Source organism: Antennarius striatus, chromosome 6, assembly GCF_040054535.1.
Source record: "Antennarius striatus isolate MH-2024 chromosome 6, ASM4005453v1, whole genome shotgun sequence".
Lineage (NCBI taxonomy): Eukaryota > Metazoa > Chordata > Actinopteri > Lophiiformes > Antennariidae > Antennarius > Antennarius striatus.
Genome location: NC_090781.1, coordinates 21,905,427 through 21,929,850, shown reverse-complemented (window position 1 = coordinate 21,929,850; position 24,424 = coordinate 21,905,427). Strand labels below are relative to the sequence as shown.

The 24,424-nt window shown below is 42.9% G+C and overlaps 1 protein-coding gene across 5 annotated transcripts; it reads left to right on the top strand.

Moving 5' to 3' along the window:
- On the top strand, positions 1-24,117 carry sphkap (SPHK1 interactor, AKAP domain containing). 5 transcript variants are annotated; one of them, XM_068317717.1, is made up of 12 exons: positions 1-292; positions 2,248-2,350; positions 3,645-3,755; positions 13,754-13,813; positions 14,165-14,305; positions 15,098-15,365; positions 16,007-19,382; positions 20,781-20,927; positions 21,954-22,037; positions 22,624-22,673; positions 23,112-23,296; positions 23,482-24,117. In XM_068317717.1, exons 1-12 carry the CDS (start codon positions 258-260, stop codon positions 23,632-23,634), a joined length of 4,713 nt encoding a protein of 1,570 aa, XP_068173818.1. In that variant the 5' UTR covers positions 1-257; the 3' UTR covers positions 23,635-24,117. The 5 variants fall into 5 exon arrangements, with proteins under 5 accessions (XP_068173818.1, XP_068173817.1, XP_068173816.1 ...); XM_068317716.1 differs by having other exon boundaries at positions 20,778-20,927; XM_068317715.1 differs by having other exon boundaries at positions 20,646-20,927.
- The last annotated feature ends 307 nt before the right edge of the window (positions 24,118-24,424 follow it).

The following is a 24,424-nucleotide window of genomic DNA, read 5'->3' as shown; positions in this document are numbered from 1 at the left end:
CAGGGCAAGCAGTGGTGTGCGGCTGCTGCTGCTGCTGCTGCCGCTCGTACCGCGGGGCTCATCTCATCAGTCCTCCAGCTGCAGTGAAGCGAGCAGGGATTCCTTCGGTGCTCGGTGGGGGGGGGGATGTGCTTCTGGACCGGACAGTGTCCCGGGGAACATTACGCGTCGACGCGCTCCGCTGTATCTCATCTTGTCCCCTTGTCCGCACAGAGGAAATAATCAGACTGCTTTGACATTGGATAATTTTTGACAGAATGGCAGGCGCAAAGTGCCTTCAGAAGACGACAAGGTAATGGACTACTTTTTTTATCCAAAAAGATGAGAAACAAACAAATTAAAGGTCGATTACATTAACCAATATTAGCAGATAAATGATATTTATGAATAAACATGTGTTTCATAGTGATTTGGTTAATCTGGGGTGGAATTTCATTATGTTCTGTTTTCTTTATATCTCATCTGTACTACCTTTTAAAATACACTATTATAAATGATAAAATGGTCAGTTGACGTTTATTGGGTTCATTGTATTGAATCCAGGCGTGATGTTTGTTTTTGTTCTTTATTTATTTTAACATTTATTTATATAATGCAAAGTGTGTCCGTTTGTGTTTGGCCTTGGAAGAGTGCACCAATGATGCAGGCAGTAGTGGGATGCGGTAAAGCCTTTTGCACAGCTGACCGCCAGTGACGCGCAGTAAACAAGGTGTTGCAGTTTGCCTGGAGAGAAAACTGTGTGTGTGTGTGTGTGTGTGTGTGTGTGTGTGTGTGTGTGTGTGTGTGTGTGTGTGTGTGTGTGTGTGTGTGTGTGTGTGTGTGTGTGTGTGTGTGTGTGTGTGTGTGTGTGTGTGTGTTGAGGAGGTGGGGTTGAAATTCACGTTTCAGACAGAAATGCTGGTTTTTCAACATGACTCAGAAATTATGGGGTCTAACCACATCAGGTTGATGACTGCTGGGTTCCTGGACCCCCAGGGGCTCCAGCTGCCAATCATCACTGTATCGTGATGGAAAGAGGGCAATAGGATTAGAAAGGAGGTTCCTGCATGAAAAGTGAAACCTGCTGCCCTTCTAAAACATTTCAGTGAAATGACCCAACATAGCCATGAACATTAACACAACACACACACACACACACGCACACACGCACACACACACACACACACACACACACACACACACTGAAGTTTGTTTCACTGCAGGCATTTAGTTTCTGCATGAAATTCATGCATAAAAAAATGAACAGAGTAAAATTCACTGCAGAGTGTGTGCGTGTGCGTGTGTGTGTGTGTGTGTGTGTGTGTGTATTGGCTTTTTGATGAGTGCCAACAGCACATTGAAAGCACATCATACCCAGTGCTTTTTTTTTTAATCTCATGGTGTCCAGCCCTTCACCGTGAACTCTTTCTTCATGTGACACAATTATTTACATCCAGAATGTTCATTAACTGCAGATAAATGGAGTGGTGTCATCCCTCAGGGCTTTTTTTTTTTTTTTTTGTAATTGAAATGCTTTCAGTTTGCATTCGAAATATGTGGATTACTGGGAAAACCAGATTCTCTTATTTAAATATGCATTTCCATCCCCTTTATTTTCCAAATTGATCCTCATTAAAAACCATCCTCAGATAAGCTTTGACTTGGCTTATCTCATTGAAAGCATTCACTGAGGATAATGATGCCTTCCTGGGATTTGGAGTTTTCTGTGCTGCATTCAGGCTCACCACAGTCTGACTGACATCGCCATTGGATTTTATCTTGCACCCGATGAAGGTCACATGTGTTCTTGTATCCCAACTCTGAACGTCTCTCACCATCACTATCTAAATGTGTGTGTTGCATTTCCTCATGTAGAAACAGGTTACAGGGTTTTTTTTAAGCTCACTGATAACTTGATACCCAAAAAGAAGCGTTTTACTTATTTCTCATCATGGGATTTAAAAAAGAAGTCCCCTCAGTTGTCCATAAACCTTGCAAAGTAGCTACTTGACCTCATCCTGCTCGAGTATGAATGGTGCAAGTGAAGGATTTAAATATTCATCTCTGACTGTTAAATGATTCTCCTGTCTGACAAGAGCTGTCTCCTTTAAGGAAAAGAGCCCAAGTTGTTCTGACAAGACAAGGACCGCTCCAGTCGGATTGTCCTTTCTGATTCTCATGATTTATTCCAATGCAGAGGTGTGGAGGAAGTTGACAAGAACTTGCTCCGCTAAAGTTGACTCTGTGCCCCTTTTTTTTTCCTTGCAGTAACTTTCAGTCGTCTGCCATGTTTGAAAGCTCCGAATCTGTTGAGGTGGAGAGAGGCAGCGCCGAGAGCACCGTGGCCTCGTCCATCAGCGCCTGCAAGAAGGTAAAAAAAAAGGGGGGGTGGGGGGGATGCATCTTTTGTGTTTTTGTTTGAATGTCTGTTTCTGGCTGCGCCTCCCCATCTGGTATTTTCCTCAGATGCTGTTTGTGCACCTGTCCATCACTCCTGTCTCCTCCGTTATCAGTTTGTGTGCATTCCCAGCAATGCAAGACAATTTCATTTCCTCCTAGAAGTTCCTGTGACCCCTCGGGGCTGTGTAATAAAAGCAGCAGCCGGGCCCTCGGGTCAGCCCAGTAGATTCATCATCTCCCAGTGAAAGAGGGAGACAGGGGTGGGGTGGGGGGGTTCTGATTAGAGTGCTGAGGTGGAGGCTAGATTGAATTTCCTTTTCAAAATGTGTGTAGGACTTTTTTTGTGTGTGTGTCCTTCAGCTCTATGTGGACATGCAGGTGTACTTGCTGGTGTGTGTTTCCTAATTGCCCTGCTGTTAGCGATCTTAACTGACTACCACTTGAATGTTCAGGATTATCATGAGGGGCGGGGGGTCGTATAACTGGACTTGGAGCCTCGCTGATCTGCAGCAACAGAATTTGATTTGCTGAGTCTACGTCACAATTACCTGGCTAGCGGCCCGCACAGATGGCCTGTTCCTGGGGGGCGTGAGCATAAGGGCCGATTATATGTCACTAAAAACACACAGTGAGGATGAACTTGTATAATATCTGACATATACAGTCAGAAAATAATTACATAAGGGTCATTTTGTTCTGAGTTTGTGATTTAAATGTTTTCCGCTGTGATTCACAAACGAATGGAAACGCAGTGTTGATCCGAACCTCTGTGCTGTGATGAACACCGAGACGATCTTTAAGTGCAGCAGCTTTGTTAACTAAAAGCCACTTTAATTACATTGTGTGGCTTTTAAATCCTCAGGGTCAATATTTACCACAAATGAAATATCGGTCAGTGGGACAAAGACTCCGGTGTGTCATTGAAAAAAGACAAGTCTATGACTGTAACTTTCACCTTAAAGCGTCATTAAAGTGTACCCCCCCAGGGATGGTACAGTAACTGCTGTGTGTATACTGAGCGGCGTCTGCTTAGCTGAGAGGTTATTGATCGTGTGCCACACACACTTATCCTAAAGGTCACAGAGGAAGTCCAATTGATTCCTACAACTATAGGGGAAAGCCTGATAGATGGAAGCTGTATGTGTGTGTGTGTGTGTGTGTGTGTGTGTGTGTGTGTGTGTGTGTGTGTGTGTGGAGTCGTGTGCTCCAGGTGTATCCTGGTAAGATTTCACGTCACCTGAGAAGAGTTTATCCGTGTGCTGCAGGTGCTGGGCGGCAACAGCGTGTTAGACTCGTTGGACTACTGGCTGAGGAACGAGAAAGCCCTGTGCAGACTGGGCCTGCTGGACGACGACACGGAGGGAAACTGCGCCCTGGTGAGTTGCGTGCGAAGGATGATAAATGTGTGTGTTCACTTTTGGCAAGGAAGATAGATGAAATCATGGTTAATGTGTTTTAATAGCCGCAGGAGACAGCTAGGTGATGGTGGAAGTCATGTTGGATGACATCTAAAATAATACGCCCCCTTCAACGTGTTTCGTTTGAGTGGCTCATTGACATGCGGATGGTGCAGACGGTGTCTTCTCGTCAGGTTGTTGGTGCTCCGTTGCTCCTGTTCAGTAGACTGTTATTGTCTTTATAGCTGGATGTGTCGCCTCCTGTGTGTCGTGAACGGAGGTGCAGTTTTTGACTGCTACAAATATGTACTTGATAGTAGTGCAACTGTCAGATATTCTCCTTTACCTAGAGTTCTAACAGCCGCTTCTTTCTGTCATTTTTGTAGGAGTGAGACAACAGAAAACAGTTTCTTCGATAACCTTTGCTTAAAAAAAGATGTGTTCAAATTTGTCGTTGAATATTGAGTACTATAAAAGGAGAGACTTCCACATTTTTATCTTTGACATAACATAAAAACCCAAAAGGAAAGAGAAACCAGAGCTCTGTGTGAAGTTATTCTGTGACGGGAATGATCCAGTCACAGCTGAGCTAAATGGAAATCAACTGCTCCCCAATGAACGTCAGGAATGATGGGGCTCGTTTGAATTTCCCAGTCGGAAGTCGTGACATCCTCTTTCAGGATTTCATACATCTACAATCTCAAATGAACAAAAACTGACAAATGCTGCAAAATGACTTTTACAAAAGTTACAAATGCTGAATAAAAGCATCATATTTCTCCTCCGAGCATACATTTTCTATGTTAACCATGGAGTTTCTGTGTGTGCGTTTTGAGGGAGGATTTCGCCCGTAGCTAGGTGGGAGTTTCTATCTTAAAATCTAAGCAAAGGACATCGTCAGCATTTTCATTCTGCTGTGAAATTGTTAAATGGTGTGTTTAGTCTGAGTAAGCAATTCATTAAAGTAGGGTGTTTTGAAGAGTGAATGCATCTGTTGTATTGATTTTATCACACCCTCTGACTGCAAATGAAAAGCTTTCATCAAGTGATCATCTCATCAGGTTCCTTCTGTGAGGCTCAGATGTAAATGCAAGCATTGTGTTAGTACTAAACGACTTTGTTTATTGCTTTGCATCCTGCCAGATAAAGCTCAGGCTTTCAATGACTTGTTATAAATTATCCCCTTTAGACTTTGGGTTTGCGTTGTTTATTCAGCTTTTCATACACTGATGCACAGTACACAGTAATAGCAAGGCTCAAATGTGAGAAATCCAGTACTTTCTTGGACGAGGATCATCAAACCCTGTTTAACATGTGCTAATAAGTCCACAAAAAAGGAGAATAGAGGTTGAGACTTCTGATTTTTATCTTGGAATCGGAAACCTGCACTTAAAAATCTTCATTTAAGTTAATGCCACTGATTTAAGTTTGGCTGAACACGGGAAAAACTACACTGCTGTGCGTGCTTGCTTGTTTTGTATGTCTTAAGCAGTTTTTAATGAACCAATTGCTGGCTCTCTTCGTCTTCTGTCTGGTGCATGCTGGGATAAATTTAGTAGAAATGGAAAGCTTTAATCCACAGCAAATTTATGATTGTTATTTGAGCTTGCACCAAGAGGCACAATGTTTCACGTCCTCTGATGAAATTTTATGGCTTCAACTATTGAACTGAAACGAAACCATTAAATGATGTATGTAGTTATCACCATGATGGCGTTTGCAGCCTTTTTGAAAGTTCGTTTACACAATTCTATAACCTTGCAGCAACTTTCTGCTAATTTACAGGTTTTTAGATGCATGCACTTCAAAAATGAAAATAAGGATGATAGTCCTCAACATGTAACTTATCTACATTTCTCCTAAGCCTTTCCTGAGACACGGAGTTGGTCAATTTGGAAAGAGAGAAAGCAAAAAAAGAGAGAGAAAGCCTTTTAGCTGTAGAGGACAAACACGTAATCCTTTCTGTCACCCAATAGTGATCTGTCGCCTTTGATCACTCGTTGGTTTGCAAGTTGAGTTCCATTTAGGATTTTCATTTTTCAGTGGCTCAAAGGCATTCTTTGGTTGGAAGGGACAGCTGACAAAAAGATTTTTCAAGTGCATCAATGCAGTTTTACTACATTGGGGAACTTCTGTAAACTGCTGAACCAAAATAACGCATTGTGAGCCACATAAGGCTCGATGATTTGATATCGTATGTGGTTCTCATTGACGGAAGAACCAGGAAATGTTAATGACATCTGAAATGTAGTAAAAACTATATTTAAATCCATACCCTGTAATAATAATATGCACAAGTTTCACCTTTCCAGGTGTAATTTTTTCACTTCTAGCTGCAAAATATCTTTTTATGCACTGCCTTGTTGCAATGAGTTCTTTTTTTTTTTTTTAATCGCCTCCAATACATCACGGATCGAAATCTCTTTTTTTAGTGAATCAGATTTAGTTGTGCATGTGGTGAAGATCTAGATGTTCCTGATGAATAACCATGCATACCAAAAAGGGTAATGAAACACCTTCCTCCATCATTGACTATAAAGAAATGCAGTTAACACAATATGTTTTGGCATTTTTCCCTGCTAAAATATTCCCAGCAGAGCAGCGCTTGATCAGTCATTACCACGGTAACGGGGTAGCAGTAATTTAGCAAAGAGCACCATTGTCACACACTCATGTCACACTCCGTGAATGTGAGAAGCCATGTGCTGAATTGAATGTTCCTGAAACCCCCAGATACCAGCTGTTGTATGTCAGCCGAGAGCCTTCATCAGTTTTATATAAGATTCTTCCTGACCCGTTTATTCTGTATATTTATTGTGGGGAAAAAAACAACAGGTGTTTATGAATGTTTAAAACCATCCCAATCATCATTACTGCTCATTTTATTTCTGAGGTAGATCCTCAGATCATCCTCGCCCTCCGTGTGTCTTCAGTTGCTGTTTGTGAGGAGTTGAAAACATCCCGCTTCTGGTCTCCTCATCAAACTCTGGAACTCTCACACAGACTTCATCTTTCTTTTTTTTAGCAAAATGCAACCGCAAAGCAGCTTCGTCTTCATCTGTTTTGTTTAACGAGACGCTGCCTCTGGTTTCCTCTACTTTGTGTTTGTTTTGTTGAGAATCAGAGGGAACTTTAATGCGACTGCAAACAGATGTTGCTCATCCTCCAGCAGCATCGCCGTCGGACCTCGATGTGACGGATCGCTCCTGACTCTCAGTTCTCCACTGGGCTTCTTCTCTGTGGTTTACGCCCAGCTAATCTATCAAACGGGAGCTTCGATAGATGAAAACATGTGAGGCATAAATTCACCTGTCCCAGTCTGAAGTGAACCAGGAGAGTAAAAAGTGAGAGAAGAGGTTTAGTGGAACACACAAAACATTAAGTTTGTGTGTGTGCAAAACCTGCAGGTTTGGGTGAAAATTTAAGAGCATTCGGTGATTTTTATTGGAAGCTGAACATCAAGCGAATTTTGTTAATTCTGCAAAGAAAGCAGTTTGAGTTTACAGAAATAGTAGCCAAAAACTGAGCCAGAAGAAAAATAAAATCTTTCCTGATTACCCACCTCTGGATGCACGGCGGAGCCGCTTTGATGACTCAGTGGTGTTTTAATGCATGGGGTGTCATGTTGCTGTGATAGTCACGCTGAATTTCATCAAACCCTTGAGGGACTTGACAGGAAGAGCATTTTTGATGTGGAAAATGGCACACTGCTGTTTTTTTTTTTTCTTCCCAATGCAAATAGTTCATTCTCAGTGCATTTGATTTACACCTATTCATTGGATGTTGTGTTTAATAAATGAGAATGCAGAAAGCATAATGATCGAGTTGAGAAAAACAAGACAGAAATCGAGAACTTCAATATCGAATGAAAATCAAAAGGTCTGACATTCCATCTGTCAAGAAGGAAACCTCTGCCTTATAAGAACGTCTGCCAAATTATTCAAATGCAGAAAAAGACTGCCTGTTCCTCTGGCTTCCATCTGTCTTCCTGCTTCAGTGTCCGTTCTGGTGGAGAAGAGTGATCCATTCATCACTGAATTCAAACACTTCACACCGGGGTTGTGTGTAGTGTCCTGGCCTCTCTCCTCCCGGGGCGAGGAGAGAGGGAGAGCAGAATAAATATGCCGTCAGTCGGGGAAGGACCGCTGACTTACAGCAGGATCAGAGCAGGAAGACAAAGCTTTTTACTCCTAAAACCTCTCTTTTTCTATTTAGACTGTCCGTCTGAGGATCATCCATCCTGTCTGATGATGGGAAACTACAGTCTGTGGTCAAGGATCAGCAACTAAAAATGACACCTAAAACATTAGGAGCCCTCATACAGTATGTATGGAGCTGGTTCCACTATTTCTGTGTTCAACAGTCAACATCTGGGATTTGAAGCAAGAGATATAAAAAAATCAAGTCTGTTTATTGCTGGGAATGTGAGATGGAGGGAAAATGTTTCGCAGATTTCAGTCATCATTTGCTAACTTTATTGTTCATTGATCTTAACAAAGAGGTTTTATTTCATACAAAACATGTTCTGGTTTTAATTTTCAGAAGAACACATTGAAATTTCCAGACCACAGACGCTGCTCAGCACCAGCTTCCACATTCGTAATCTGACCTCCGACATTTTTCTTTTGGATTCGTTTGAATGTTTTGTTCTCTTTTATGAACTTGTTAAAACATTTCTCATATTTGGGGATAAATTTATGAAACCTCTGGGAAATGTACACACGGTGATATTAAACAGGCTTTTCCCCCTCAGCATACCTATATTTTTCATGTGTCAAAAACCAGGACGGCATCAGGTTCTTGATGTTCTGCTTAGCTTGGGGTGCAAAGCTGTGTCTGTTTGATATTCACCACTGACAGTACAGCATATATCGTGTTTCGTTCGGCAGTGGAGATGTACCGCCGCTGATAAAGTATTCAAGGATGGTGCGCCCTACAATCTCCCTCTTGTCACGTCGAAACATCCAGCTTGATAAAAAAGAAGCAGCTCAGTCGGAGGCAGAAGTGTGGGAAAACTCCAATGCATAGCAGGTGGAATTTCATTTCCGCTTCAAGAAGAGTTGAGTTTTTTTGAATGATCATTCAAGCAGCAAGAGGCAGCCACTGAGCATCGATGCTATTTTACTCCCAAACTTCATTTGAACTAAATTAAACTTGAATTTGATGATAATTAAAGTTCCCAGCTACTGAGATGAGTCAGAATGCCTACAATTGAGGCTGTTTATTTTCATTACCTCGGAGTCAAATTAAACCACGTTTGTCCCCGCTTTAGGGAAATTACAAACGCAGTGCCGGTAGACTTTCACTCAGGCTTTGGGTAACGCCGACTGACCTAAAAATGTGTTTGTCTAATTCTTTCAAGGACTAGATATGCAGCATAAAAACATTCCACTGTGTTTTAAAGTCATGGAAAAGAGCAAAAGAGAGTTGAAGAAGAAGAAAAAAAACGTGTGACAGAAGGACTGAGAGCAGCAGATGTGTGTGGGAGGACCAGAGTAGTGAGCAGAGGAGGACGAATGAAGCTTTGATGGACAACAGAGACCGAAACACTTTGTTGTATTGGCCGTATTTGTGCTCATTAAATTGTACGGAATGCGGCAAAGTGTCTTTCATAAACTCTCTGGTATGTCCAAGTCCAAACTGGGTTCCACGTTAAAAATATCAGAACAATAAATGAATAAACCCAATAAATTGGGTTTGTGGATTAACCTCCATTAGAATAAAGTTCCCTGCTGTGAAATGATTCAATACCTGACACTTATTATGGTTTGTTCACTAGCACTCTACCTTCTTTCTAAGTTCCTGCTCTTTTTATCCAGTTTCGTTGCACTTGTGAGTTGGTATCGAACAATCCCCGGAGTTCTTGTCAATCTGTCCCACATCACTGTGTCACTGCTTCCGGAGGTGTCGTGTTCCGGATCCAACCTGCAAATTCAATCTCTAACATTTTCCTGAAGGTGAAAGTCAAACTCGCTCTTTCCCACTGCTGCCCCTGAGGCTGCCTCAAGGTTACCATCTTGTGAGGGGTTTTATTGTCCAGGTCAGTCCAAGAGGGGCCATCATCCACTCCAAGTCGTTCTGAATTCAGCAACGGTCGGATGAACTGAGAGCACAACTGCAGCTTTATGACGACTTGTGCACCTTTCGGATTTTCGTGCAGGAAGTGGGGTGGTCACTGTAGCTGCCAGTCTGGTGAACGCTCACCATGTTCGAACCAGACGCTTCCAGCGTGGCATATAGTGATCACAGATCCATCACTTTTAAAAAAAAGTGATTCTCAATATATGCTCTGTGTCTGCCAAATGTGTTGAATGTCACCTGACAAGTTTGCCACAACATCTTTGAAGCAAGATGTGTTACTGTCAGAATCAGTCGTCAGTTTTAACACACAAACACAAAAATAGAGAATTGTAGATCGACATCACTCCTGACAACTCTCTCTGAATATTCCTTAACTTGACACTTCATCAGTTCTTCACACGCTCCGATTTGAACTCATGTTGACTTTTTTTTTTTTTAAATGGATAGATTCGGAGTGACACTGGGCGCCACTTCCTAGATTTGTAAGAACTTCCTCTCAGATGCCGTCATTTGATGGGTTGAAGTTATTTTATCCTTTCCCAAGGTCAAAATCATGACTGACTCGCGTCACTCTTCCTGAAACTGAGTGCAATTTGCAGTCAAGGTGTTGGCAGGAAGAGAAAATGCAGTAAATGTGAACATTTACCACAAAGTACAAGTGAACACCACACAGGTGTTCCTGAACAGGGCACAAAAACCTTTTCTATAAAGCTAAAGACAATACCATAATAAATTAGAACCTCTCAGGCTGCATGTGTGGAGTCTGTGGACAATGTATGTTCATGCTTAATAAAAGTGGAAAAAGTCTATTTTTGCTAATAGTACAGTACTACTTAAAGGGCAAATAAGGTGGTTGGTATGTACCTGAATCTCCATGTATTAACTGTAAAAGACATAATTATGTGTTAGTGATCTACAGGATGAATGAAACTAAATGAAAGTCAGCATTTTTTTTAATTACTTGAGTCGAGAAGTGGACAAAACACGCTATTATTTCTGGCCTTAGTAAATGGTGCAGTGATGTGTGAATCTCATTGACATTTATCATTTACTCCGACACTAAAGGTTCTCATCACACTGACATTAAAAAGACGTGAACCTCAAGCAAGCAAATGAGCAAACACTCTTTTCTCCTTGGTCGGGCAGACTGCTTTTATTTTGGAAAGGTAACAAAAGGAGAGTTTTGTTTTTGTTTTTTACATTCACAAAAATGCTAAAGGTCACAGACTGATTCCATTAGGTGTAGCGGAGAGAGAAAGAGAGTCCACTCACTTGGTTTGAGAAAGGAAAATATTTTCCAATGTTCTGTCGATGTCAGCTGTCATTGACTTCACTTTTTTTTTTGTACTCAACTGACCCCATTTTTATCCGGCAATTTTCATCACATTAGACTTAATAGTTTGGAAAATATTATGTTTGACTGGAGGATACCGAATTAGAGGTGAGGGGAGAAATGGGCCCATTCTGAATGCTCTTAATGGAGCTGAGGGACATTTCAGCTCATCTGACCAGACTGGGCAGACAGTTTTGTTGTTCTCTTGTGTTGTTCCTTCTAATTGTTTGTTACTCGTAGCAGAATTTATGCTTCATTCTCAAAACCAGATTAAATCAGCGTTTTGACCTAGTTATTGCAGCTGTTTTTGCTTCACTTTATCGTCTATACCCTGATATGGCTTTCTAAGAATAAATCTTGTTAAATACGGCACAGATAAATTAAAGAAACATTAAAAAAAAGGTGCCATCTCAAAGCACTAAGGTTTTTTGGATGCCTGGCAGAATGAGTCACGCACCTCAGGTAGTTCAACGGAAGCTATTTCAAACCGTGATGTGTGCCAAGAAGTGATTATTTGAAACTACATGGGGTTTTTTTTGGGGGGGGGGGGGGGGTTTGCAGGAATAGAAGTAAAGGTAGGAAATAGCAGCAGGCAGAGCGGAGTTTGAGATTCAGAGAACCTGCGAGATGCCACCTGTATGTGTTTTGCATTGAAAAGCTCCTGACAGCCTCAGAGATGCTGATTGTGACGGGATGTGACAAGAAATGACATTTGGAAGTTTGACATGTATAAAAGTGTGTGCGCTCCTGATTCTGATGCTGCCTTCTTCCTCTGGGACCATACAGTCTACACAGTACACACACACACACACACACACACACACACACACACACACACACACACACACACACACACACACACACACACACACACATTGTTGAAGTGCTTTATCCATTTAGCCACACAAGACTAAGTTGGCCGTGCCAACTCGGATCAGAGGCTGTGTGCTGTAGAATCAAACAACAGCCGGCAGTCGGTCCCAGACTCCCAGCAGTGACATGAGGACTCCATCACACGCCATTAAACCTGCAACCAGAGATGGAGGCAAGTGAGACAGGAAGACCAAGAGCCAGAGAGAGACGGAGGCGCAGGGAAAGATAGGAGACGGAGGAAGAGAAGAACGGAAAGGAGGGGAAGTCGTTACTGATTTGTGCCTCCTGCTAGAAGCCCGGGAGAGACTTCTAATTGTGCTTTCAGTGAGAGATATGGTGTTACAGTGGGTACCCACAGACAACGGCTTAGTTTAACTAAAGGTTTGTTGTTTTGCGTAAATGAAAAATACGCAGTGACCTAAAATGAAATGTATCTCCAGGCTTATACTTAATTAGCTGAAATTTCAATTTTAAAAATGTATATCGGCATCATTTAATGTCAAGAACAAAAACTGCTCGCTATCATCTGTGACCTGAGGGAATTGCAATACTTGGAACAATTCACAGATCCAGTTATTATATCAAATTAAATGTTTTGAGGCATTTTTGCCAGCGAACGGCACTACATGTCTGCTATCTAAACAACTTATTAACTAGTAGTAACTTATTAATCAGTTCCTAAAGAAGCTGTACCTATGTAGTAATATGTGACTGTACATTATAATTTGTTACACAGGTCTAGTAGAGCCTGAACGCAGTTCATCTTTTCAGTGTGGCGCTCCCCTCCTCCAGGTACCGGGTGACTGCCAGCCCGGGGCCGACGGTGATTCCAGCTGGAATGTCAGCGCTGAAAATAAACTCACGGAAATCATCTGTTGCAGTGTCAGGATTGTTAAACTCGCCAGTTTTAGTCTGGCAGGAGATATAACGTGGTGAAATCTTCATCAGAGCAGATCCTCCAGTCGTTCACGAGAAGTATTTTCAGCGTATAACGCCGTTTGGTTTGAGATGCAGCTTTGAAATTGAACCGAATTTGACCCGTGATGCCCATTCTTTGCCATCCTTGGCCTAAATGCTCAGTGTCTCCTTTCGATATGAAAGCGCCGAATGCATCCTCTTGGTTTTTTTTTTTTTCCTTCAGGCTCAACTTTCAAGATGCTCACATTTTGTTTTCCCAACCGTTTCTGCTTTTGCAGCGTTTGGTTCTAAATCTGAAGTTCTAATCCTGAGAATTTCTTTTCAGTGTTTACAGAGTTTATTCAAGTTGAACTTGGAATTTTCGGACATCTTCGTTTATTTAATCCACTCACAATGATGGCTTCCTCTGTGTGTCAGGATCCACTTTGAAATTTTATTTCTTGTTACCACTCATGTATTTAAAAAAATATATGAGGTGAGATGTGAAAAATTGTGTTTTGTGGAATGGAACAACTCTTTCGCCAGTCAGATGCCGTCTTTTCAGGACCTACTAAAACTTATTGCATGGTGAGTCACTTAGAGGAAAGTGATCCACCTGATTTTTAGGGTTTGTGACAAATGAATGATGGTGGGAAAAGCATTGCAGGAACTTTACCATTACAGCACTCTTCTGCCAGCTGGGACACTTTTCCTTCTGCTCTTACTTAACTTTGGTCATATTATCATCCTGGTTATTCTTATATTGTCTTTTTTTTTTCCCTCTCTCACTCAGATGTGTTTTGTAAATTTGGACCCCCAGAAAACCGACTGTCGTGACGACAAAAGCATCAAGGTGAGCAGAAGTCATGCTCCACAAACGTTGCTTCTTGTATGACCCCCTTTTTTCTTTCTCGCCCTCTTTTTATCTGCCAGGAACTCTGCTTATTGTCTTCACACATAAATTTGGGCTCAGTTGCCATGGATTCAAAATCATTACCCAAAATTAGACGTCTGTTTTGTTTGAATAATTTCAGTCGTTTGCAGCTGGTGGTTGCAGCAAAGGGGGAGCAGTAATCATTCCACATGGCTCAATAAGTCTTATGGGAAGGAGTTCATTATTATGTGTCAGAGTTGGAACAACAGAGAGAGCGTGTTCTGTTTTGAAAATCTTTTCCTTTGTCTGTGCTCGGCGTGTATCCTGCAGAAATTGGCGTCCGTGTCTCCAGACCTGCCAAAGCTTGTTGAATTACTGACTGTCCACCAGCCGAAAGAAAATGAGATCCTATTGCTCGGTGGCCTGGATGCTTCCGACACTTGCCAAACACACCCACACTCCCCTTCTCAGGTGAGCTTGCAGGGGTGTCTTCAAAGTATTTTCGGCCTTTGAATAAACTAGCTTGTACTACGAGAGTGCAAGCTGTTCTCTCATAGCACAAGTCTGTGCAATTGGTTTTGAATCTTTTGTCCTGGGAACAAAAGTGAACTCGTTTTTATCTTGTAAGTCTGCGGTGTTCACTCCAATGGAAATATTTCTTCATCTTCCAGGGCATAGAATTACATTTTTAAGCAGAAATCCAACATATTTGCATGTGATTCAAACACAAACGGGTACAGGACCATGCATGAGTTCACATGAAAAAAAACAATACTTCAAAATCTGCTCAAACTTAAACCAGCTCTTGACAATACACACACACAGACTGAACCAAACAAGCCCTTCTGTAATGTGTTGGTATTTTTAAGTATGTAGTTCCCTTTACATCTAATGATCATAGATTTTTGAATCAAATATGTCATCGTTTTAAACCACAGTTGTAATCAATATTGCCTGAAGAGTCTGCTCAGACGATAAAGCTTGCATTAAAAGGTCCAGTGGTTTAATATATTAATATATTGAATAAAAGCATCTGAGCTACTTGAACTCACTGGGCCAGAGGTTTTAAGATGTTAATATTCTATCTTACAATCTATGACTCCATGTATGTTGTCCAATGTTTGTTTGTGTGTGATTTTTTTTTGCTATTGTGTAAGCCCAGTATTTGTGTGTGAAAGGCATGCAGAACTGTATACAGGCATGATTTGTGTTAAGGTGTCTCTGTGTGTGCATGCATAATAGGTATGTACATGTTCCATTCAGGGTGGGCAGCAGCACAGAAGCACAGGAGTATGCCTGGTTCCGTGTTCAAGGCAAAAACGCTTCACCCAACCAAGCAGCATCATCTTCGATATCAACAAGTTCCTCATTGGGCTGCAGTGGGGGAAGGAGCGGCAGCTTCACCAGGGACGAGCGTCTGGGCAGCGGGTCGACGATGACACCAATCGGTCCATTTCTTCCATTGAAGAGGATTTCCTGACGGCCTCAGAACACCTTGGTGATGACAGCGAAGATGATGGCCTCAGGACTGGTGAGTTAATTATCTCAATGATGGAGGTTGGTTTTGGCTGCGGTGTGTGTTATTTGGCAAGAGAGCTCATATCTTGCTAGAGTTGGATAAGATGTTGATTTGATGTGGATCCAAAAGGGTTTCTCAGTATTTATTACCATATCAAGTCTAATGCGATTTTCTCCTGAATGGTCGTGCTTAGACAAATAAACACATTCTATAACTATTTTGTATTGTGATATAAATATTCATTTTCAAAAATCTTGCTGCAACAAAATTCACTTTACATTGTTAAATGAGTATATGGGGTTTAAGAGAAAAAAAACCCAATTACAGCATATTGCGTAGAATTTAACATTAATATTTAATCCTTGGCATATAACAACTCTATGAAAAGTTGCAATTAAAAGTGTCTAATGACTGAGAAGTATGCACTTACAGTATTTTTATTGTGTTACTACGGTTATGCATTTAATTTTATAGATGGAATTAATTCTCTGGATTTTTGTCCTTGAGGAAATTAGGACAAACCAGCTTTAATATTCAATGAAGGGTAAAACATTGTATTCCGTTGCTCCTTAGAAACTGAATACTTTGAAAACTGATGATGTACTTTTACTAATTGTGTATATTTGTCATTCCTTATCTTTGTTCGTTCACAGAAGTAGAGAGTGGTGTCGTGGCAGGAGGCTTGGTAGAAACATCGCAGAAACACCATTTTAGACTTTCATGTCAGAGGGGACAGCTGGCCCATCATCAGAAAAGGGATGAGGCTGAGGTGAAAAAGGACGAGCATCAGCAGGCGAACCTCCACAGTAAGGAATCAGCTGGTCATTACGCCACCAATCTGGCTGAATCGGTTCTGCAAGATGCCTTCATACGTCTCTCTCAGGATGAGAGCTCCTTCGTCTCTGAGGCAGCTGTCAGCGTGTCCCTCTCCAGCTGCCCTTCCAACTCCACTAGACTCCCAAGGACCAGAGAGCCTTCCCAACAGCGCACCTGCTCTTTTGAACTTCCCAAGATTGTTATAGTCCAAAGTCCAGACAGTTCTGATGGGGCTGTAGAATGGCCCGAGACTCAGGTTTCTCATGTCCCTGACCATGATATCAATGCTAATACCAGAGAGATGCCAGAAGATGGGACGCAGGCCCATGTTCCTCAAAACAATGGAGTACACCCAGCCAAACATGTAGAGGTGGCATTGGCTTGTGCTGCCAATGTCATTGGTACCATTACTGCTCCACAGCTAACAGAACAGATCGCCATGGAGTCGGCGTCAGAAGAAGAAACAGAGGAGGAGATGCGAGACTCAGAGGAGAGGGGCGACTACTCTTTCTCCTCGGCCATGTGCGGTATGGCCCAGGTAGCCGGTGCTGTAGCAGCTGTGGAGCTAACAGAGGAGTCAGGGGAGTGCTGTGATTCTGACATAGATTCTTCAGAAGTCTACACAGCATCCCGTGGTTTGATGTCTGCTGCTGAGGCGTCAGCAGCTTTTACGTTGCACTGCAGCGTAGCAGAGGGTACCAGCGTGGAAGCGTTTTGTGCTAACATCGCCGAGGTCCTGCACCAGAAAGCAGCAGAGGTGCTGACTCAGCCACAAGGCTACAAGAGCGTAGCCCAACTGCTAGAGGCCACGCATAACAAGATTGTCGATGGTATCACTTGCTCGAAAAAATCTTACATGGATGAGAGAGAGGTGGACGACTTGATAAATGAGGTGGCAGACAGCTTGTTCAAGCATGCTTTAGTAAAAGCCAAAAAGAAAAAAGAACTGGAGGGCACAGGAAAAGAGGCACCTAATCTGCAGGACTTCCTGCAAGACAGTGTCAACAATTTACTGTTTGATATCCTTTGCTTGACACAGAAGAAAATCAGTCACATCTCTGAATGTGATCAGGAGTCATTTGAAACACAAGAGGGTGACATTTGTGCTACAGAGCCTGCTACAACCAATGAGCGCAGGAATCAATCAAGTCAATTACACTACTTAGTCGGCCATAGCCAGTCCACAAAAAATGAGAACAACGGCAGCATGCCGTACTGCACAGATAAGGTTCCTCTAGTTCCAGGGCTAAAGGAGAGACCTGAGGAAAATGATGTCATTGCACCCTCCTATATAGCACACAGTAAAGAGCAACAGCAGCTCTCATCTTGTAGACAAACTCAGTCTAAATTCATCTCGTCTACCAAGGATTTCTCTGAGCAGCAACAGATCACCGGTGCCATGAAAGATCACTGGAATGAAAACCCAGTTCATAGCACTGAGAAGAGGGGGCGACTAGTGACAGGCGGCGACAGCAGACAGGCTTCCCTCACACCCCAATCCTCACTCAACTCTTGCAGTTCACTACTCTATTGGAGAATGGACTCAGAGTCCAGGACACCTATTACATGTTATGCTGATGATCTGGCTGCCACAGTGGTGTCTATGGCGACAGAGCTAGCAGCCATCTGTCTGGAAAACTCAACCGGGAAACAACCCTGGTTCTGTGCCCTCAAAGGAATGTCCAATGAAGGGCCAGAAACCTACTTGATCCCAGCTTGCCGATCAGTTCTTAGGAGAAAAGAGGGGCAGAACAGCAATTCTGCCTCCAAGAAACATCGGGCACCGCGTCTCAGTGAGATCAAGAGGAAAACAGAGGAGCAGCCAGAGCTGATGGAGAGGCTGGTGAACCGGGTAGTGGATGAATCAGTCAACCTCGATGAACCGCAGGACCCGTTTGCTCTCTTTGCGTCTGAAGTCACTGCCCGCATCATGAACTGTCCCGAGCTTAATGTGGTGGATACTTCCAAAACAGGCCAGACGCGCAGCAGCAGGTTGCAGTGTGAGAGGTGGAGTCGTGGGAAGGCATCTAGTTACGAGAGCATTCCGGAGGAAGATGCGGATCCGTCGGGCACTCCCAACACCCTGGGTCCTGGAAGTCGTTTAGGGCAGAACTTGAGCCGTGGTAGCTCCATCTCAAAACAGTCGAGCTGTGAGAGCATCACAGATGAGTTCTCCCGGTTCATGGTGAACCAGATGGAGACTGAGGGCAGAGGCTTTGACCTGCTGTTGGACTACTATGCAGGAAAAAATGCCAGCAGCATTCTGGCTGCAGCTATGCAACAGGCTGCAACTAAGAAAAATGGTCATCTTAATGTCAGGACTTCATCCTGCCTGTCTAAACAGTCCAGCACAGAGAGCATCACAGAGGAGTTCTATAGGTTTATGCTTCGGGACATGGATAAGGAAAACAAAGAGTATGGCATTGCCAAGACTAAAGAGTGGAGCAACAGCCTCTTCCCTCCTTCTCCCAGAACACCCTTCTGTATACGACAGTCGTCTGTCCCAGACCGTCGCTCCTCGGACTCGCGATTAACCGTTAACTCACCCATTAAAGCCAACTCGTTTGATGGATTTGCTCGCGGCGTGCATGGAGACGTGCTGAATATCTTCCCCACCAACTCAGTGTCAGCGACGGGACTGTGTAAGTCTGACTCCTGCCTCTATCAAAGGGGTAAGACGGATCAGATTACTGATATGCTAATTCATGAAACCTGGTCAAGTTCCATTGAGTCCTTGATGAGAAAGAATAAGATCATCGCTGATCCAGAGGACAGTATTGATCTGGAGGCCGCCGGAGACTCCCAGCCTCATGTGCAACAGTTTGCTAATCGCTTGGCTGCTGACATCGTAGATATTGGCAAATCTGCACTGGGAGGCCAACAAGATCTAGTTGGGGGTCCATCTTGGCCACTCCCTCAGCCACGTATGCCTGTCGGTGAACGAAGAAGGGGGTTCAAACAATCTCACTTGAGTTGTGGTCGAACAAGGTCCAGCCAGGAGCAAACTGGCGCTGGAGTAGGATCCAGGACAAGCGATAGCAGCACACCTTGCGTGAGCGGCCCCAGAGATGTGCCGCTAATCCACATTGAGGGAGATCAGAAGGACGATGAGGCCACTTCAAACCCCGACAGGAAAGGAGGAGGACCTCAGGAGATACCGTCACACATGTCAACTTCCAAGCGTACAGAAAGAGCTGTAGCCAACTGCAGCAGGTATTTCATTGCTCACAGTCCTTTCTGCACAGACCCTTTCCTTTAGCCCGAATGGTGCTTGTAATCAAGCAGCAAAATAATGAGGATGTAGCTGTAAAAGGTAGGGAATCGTCCATCTGACGAGACTGAGAGTTGACAAATAAAGAAGGAAATGATTATTTTAAAGTAAAATTATAAAAGTTGTCAAAAAAGATAAGGACATGATGTTCAGGCCCTGTCCAAGCGTACAAAGTTATTTTTAGAGTTTGATCAGAGAGTGGCAGACACACTGAGGATCCGTTTGCTGGGAAAACTAATCTGTTTTAGCAGTGTGTGAGGCTTGACAAACCTTTGATGGGGCCGTGACTCATTGTCTGGGTGATGTACCGTGTGTGCAGAAAGCTTTTAGTGGCTTAATTTTTTTTTACCTACCATGGGGCTGTTTTACTCACCTTGAATAAATTTCGCTAAAAATAAAACCCAAAGACCATTATAGAATTTATATGGCAGAAAGTTAGCCCAAGACTGTTTCATTTAAAAAAGCTTTATAGCATGAGTGGTCATTTATTTCTTTTTTTTTTCCCCAATTGAGATTGTCATTCTAGAAAGACAAGGGCTATAATTTCAAGTGTCTGATTGGCCTTTCAGAGCAGACAGAAATGAACTCTCCAAGACATTTTAGTGACTCATCTGTGCGTAATGAAGACTGGGGCAGTTTGCAGCGCATCTCATTGTCAAACCAAACGAATGCTATGGAAATACAGAAGTGGAAAGGGCTGCTGGTGTGCAACAGTTATAGAGGGATGGGAAAATATAGTTACCAGATGTTGGGGGATCAGGTGCAACACGCTTGGCTTTTGTTGAACAATATAGATCTTTTTAACGAAGACTTAATAATGAATGAAAGGAAGAAAGCTGAATGCACAGGCCACAACTGAGCCCACAAGACAACACATGTAATCCAGGAACAAGTGAAGTGTATCTGCTCGTCCCCGGTTGAAGAGTGAAACTCAATTGCTTGCCTAGTCACTAAATCCTGATTTCCCTCTGGAATTGTGGAGGATGGCAGCTCTCAGTCATCTGGTTGTGACTTAATTTAATCAGGCTCCTTTGGGAATTGAGTTTGCTGATGCATTAAAAGCATTGAAACGAATTAGCTTTATTTCTATGCGGTGCGTATTTATTGCAAGACGCAAAAGCTTGATGTTTGTGTGATATTATTGTAGCTGTGTAGTTTTTAGAGCATGAACTGTCCTGATTCTTTGTGTTCTCAACAAAACCCAGTGTATCCATGAATGGCATATACGGATTGTGGAGACAATACCCAGAAAGCAAGACAAACCACACACTGCAGCAGACATTGTGCGCAAGTAGCCGATGGTCTTTCCCACCATCTTGCAATTTGCTCTCCCCCAGCAGTGAGAGGGACAGGCCAGCTTCGGCGGTGGCTGCAGTAGTGAAGAGGGACAAGCGTTCTATGAGTGCTAGCAGTGAAGAGAGCATGGGGAGCTGGTCCCATATAACCCCCGAGGAGGAGACCAGTAGTTTTATCCAGCTGAGTGAGGGGTCAGTAACCGTTGCTCCTTGATACTGCTCCAAACACTGCTACTCCCACCCTCACCCCACTCCCATTGGCCCATTGCTAACACTTGTTCTCTCCTGTGCCGATGCTAATTTACTTCCTGCTGCTGCAATATCCATGTTTGCTGAGGCAGTATATGAAAGAACTCGCTCCAAGATGCCCTCTCCATGCATTGCATACATGGTTAGGGCTTGCAACCCATGCACTACATGAAAGATTGTAGTTGTACAGCAATGTGACCTCATCAGAAACCTTTAGTTTGGAGCATTTGTTACACCATTGCCAGCTTCATCAGATATGCATTCATTTTAGCCGCACCACACCATCTCTACCACAGAACCTGGAGCTCCTGCTCCCTGCTTAAATAAGCCTGCAGTGGAATATAGCCTTCAGATTTGTCTTAAGAATGAGTTTTACTGTGATTACAGACCAAATTGTTTTGCAATCACTGAAGTAAGCATGACAAAACTGCACACTTAGAAATATTTTGAAAGACACTGGCACATGTGGATTAAATACGAAAAGGGAAGCTTAAAGCCTAAATAGGATCAGAGTGGAAATGACTTAAATTACTAATATTTTTTTTATTTGCTTAATTAACTGCAAGAGAGTTTGTCTGTGCCACCGTAACACTTGCTGTTCTTTGCAATCCCTCCATCTACTTGCTTAACGCCACCTCATTTTACAATCCATGTCGTGATACAAGGCCAAGTCCGCCACCCAGCCTGTCCACACTATACCTGCCTCAACTACCTTCAGATCTCCTCATCTTCATACTCAGACAGGCTTGCTGCTGGACCAAAAAAAAAAAAAAATTATTACTCGCTCCCTCACCTTGAGTGTCCGACTCTGCTGCAGCTGCTATTTATATGTTAATCACCAGCTAATGAGCAACATGACCTGCATCGCTGCGCCTGGTTATTGTACTCTTCACAAGTCAGCGATCATGTTGGACGCCTTGAGACGACATGCGGGTGACACTATCTCTTGTTTTATTTATTGGTTAACAGGAATGGGACCAGCAGTGCATCCAGCCTAGGCCTGGCAGACCTAGATGCATTTTATGATGTGCCTACTCAGAGCACAATAATTAGGTAACTGTCAATGTCTCAGGCCGGTTCTGAAATATTTCTCATGTTTAAATCTTGACACTCATAATGACCTTTTTTTTTTTTTTATTCACATGGCAGAAAAGTCTGCAGATGATCTGTTACTTTTTTTTTTCTCATTTTCTCACCCAGTTAGCCGTCAGGTGATAAGTGTCTGTGACTGGCTGCCGGTCGCATGCGCATCACATCATAGCTAATCACATGTTCCATTGTCAGTCCAGCACAGACAGTTCTGCTCTTTTTTCAAAGGGATAAAAGTCTCTGCCTGCAGCACCTGTTCTATCATTACATCTCTCTCAACTGGAAACACTTAAAGCACAGGATAACTGATATCTACATTTTCGTCAAAGGAATGACAAGTAATAACAGACATTTTGGATAATATGCGTCAATTTCTTGATGTAAATTATGCATAATCATCAGGCACATAATACACTAGTATTTTTTTTTATTATTGCCTAGAGACACAAGCTGGCTCTGGCATAAATTTTCTCATCTAAAACCTGGCAAAATATGATTGAGTAAATTTAACAAACCTGTGTTTTTGAAACTTTTATTCCCCTCTTCACAGCGAGGAGACAGAAAAAAGCCATCTGGCAGGAACCAAGGAGAATGTCTTTGGTAAGTGTAGTAATTTATTCCCGTGTCATCTGAATGTTATCAGCTTCTTAATAATTTACCTCCTCTGTCAGCTGTAGCGTGTCTTTGCTCACCAAGAGCTCTTGAGTGACTGGAGGTACAGCCTGTGCCGGGTCTGGATGATTAATCCCTCAAATGGAGGTGCTCGAATAGAATTCTGTTCACTGAAATAAGGACAGTCATAAATACTTGAAAAGGGCCGTATAGTTCCAGGACCACATCCACACAAAGTCGATTTTTAATGAGTTGCACACTAATAGAAATGATCCCAAAGCAGAACTCAGCACAGGGTAGTTTTATTTTGCAGAAGTGTTGACTAAAACGAATGTCTAGTTGGATTAGGCTAACATAGTTAACCTTTAAGGTGTACTGAAGTGTTGCCTTCTTCCTAAGTGACTTCAGTCACCCTTGATTTTTCAGAGAGCATTTCAGTGAGGACGTCAGGTGGCAGCAGCAACCTCAGGGTGTTACTGGTGGTGAACTGCGACCTCGAGCCGGAGTGTGTGAACTCTGAGCTGAGGGTGGTCCTCCAGTGGATTGCTGCTTCCGAACTGGGCCTTCCTGCCCTCTACTTCAGGAAATCCAAGCAGAAGAGGATCGCAAAGGTAGGCACAGATTTTAAAAAAATAAAAATCCAAAAGCAAGGTGGACTTTTCAAAATGCATGAAGACTCAATCCTATAGCAAGCATTCTATGGTTGTAAAAAAGTATTTAGCATTTATTATACTGGGAATTTTCTTGGAAAACTACCTACAAATTTCATGGATTCATTGCTTGTGTCTTCCTTCAGTTCCAGAGGGTGGTCCACATGATGTCCCAGAAGGCATGGAGGATTGGGGATTTGTTCAGCGCCGTGGTTCAGTTCTGCAAGCTACATGAGGAGGAAGAGGAGGAGGGCCGGTCGCCGTCCAGTCTGTTTGATTGGCTGTTGGAGACGCTGTGAGGCGGAATGGTTTCCTTCATACCACAAACAGACACTCACACCTTCACTCGCACTCCCGTTTGCCCCATCCTGTTTCGTCGAACCAGATGTCTCCGGTTGGAAGCTGAAAGCACAAACATGATCAGTATACTTGAGATATGGAGTCATCGGTCTGTCCATGGATGTCTTGTTTGTTTTATTTTCCATTCGCAGCCCTCCCTTTAACAACAGCATGTTTTCCTTTTCAGATAAAACTTCTACGGAAATGCACACGAACACAGAATCAACTTTAGGCGTGTGGGTTGGACGTTCCTGATGGGAATGAACTAGCCTTCAAGAGATTAAGTCAGCAGGTTTTAACTGCTCCAGATATACCGCACATGGTTAATGTAAGGAAATGTAAACCCACTTTCTTACAAAAGCTACTTAAAAGTGCACATTTGCTTTAAGTGAGTGAAATGCCCGTTTCTTTGTTGTGTTTTCTTTGTTTTTTAGCCAACACACCACCTTCGTTGTGACCTTGACATTCAGTTCTAAGTGTTTTATCTTGTTAATGTTACTTGAGAACTGATTATCTGGGGTGGCAGTGGTGTTTATACTGTAGATTTGGAACTGCTGCACCTTGGAGTAGTGAACTGCTCTCTTTAGCTTTTACTATATCAGGAAGACAGATTCTGGTTTGTCATGTTGAATTTGTATGTGAATTTAGTCTGTTTATTTAGTGGTATTTAGTGTTACATGAGCATCAGGGGGGGAAAGCAGACGTTTCAGCTGTAAAACCTGTCAGTAGAACTGAATGTATTCATCTTTT

Coding starts and splice junctions, on each gene's coding strand:
- sphkap (XM_068317715.1), top strand. CDS start 258: ATGGCAGGCGCAAAGTGCCTTCAGAAGACGACAAG. Junction 3,756..13,753: donor CGGAGGGAAACTGCGCCCTG/GTGAGTTGCGTG, acceptor TCTCTCACTCAG/ATGTGTTTTGTAAATTTGGA. Junction 20,928..21,953: donor TTTATCCAGCTGAGTGAGGG/GTCAGTAACCGT, acceptor ATTGGTTAACAG/GAATGGGACCAGCAGTGCAT.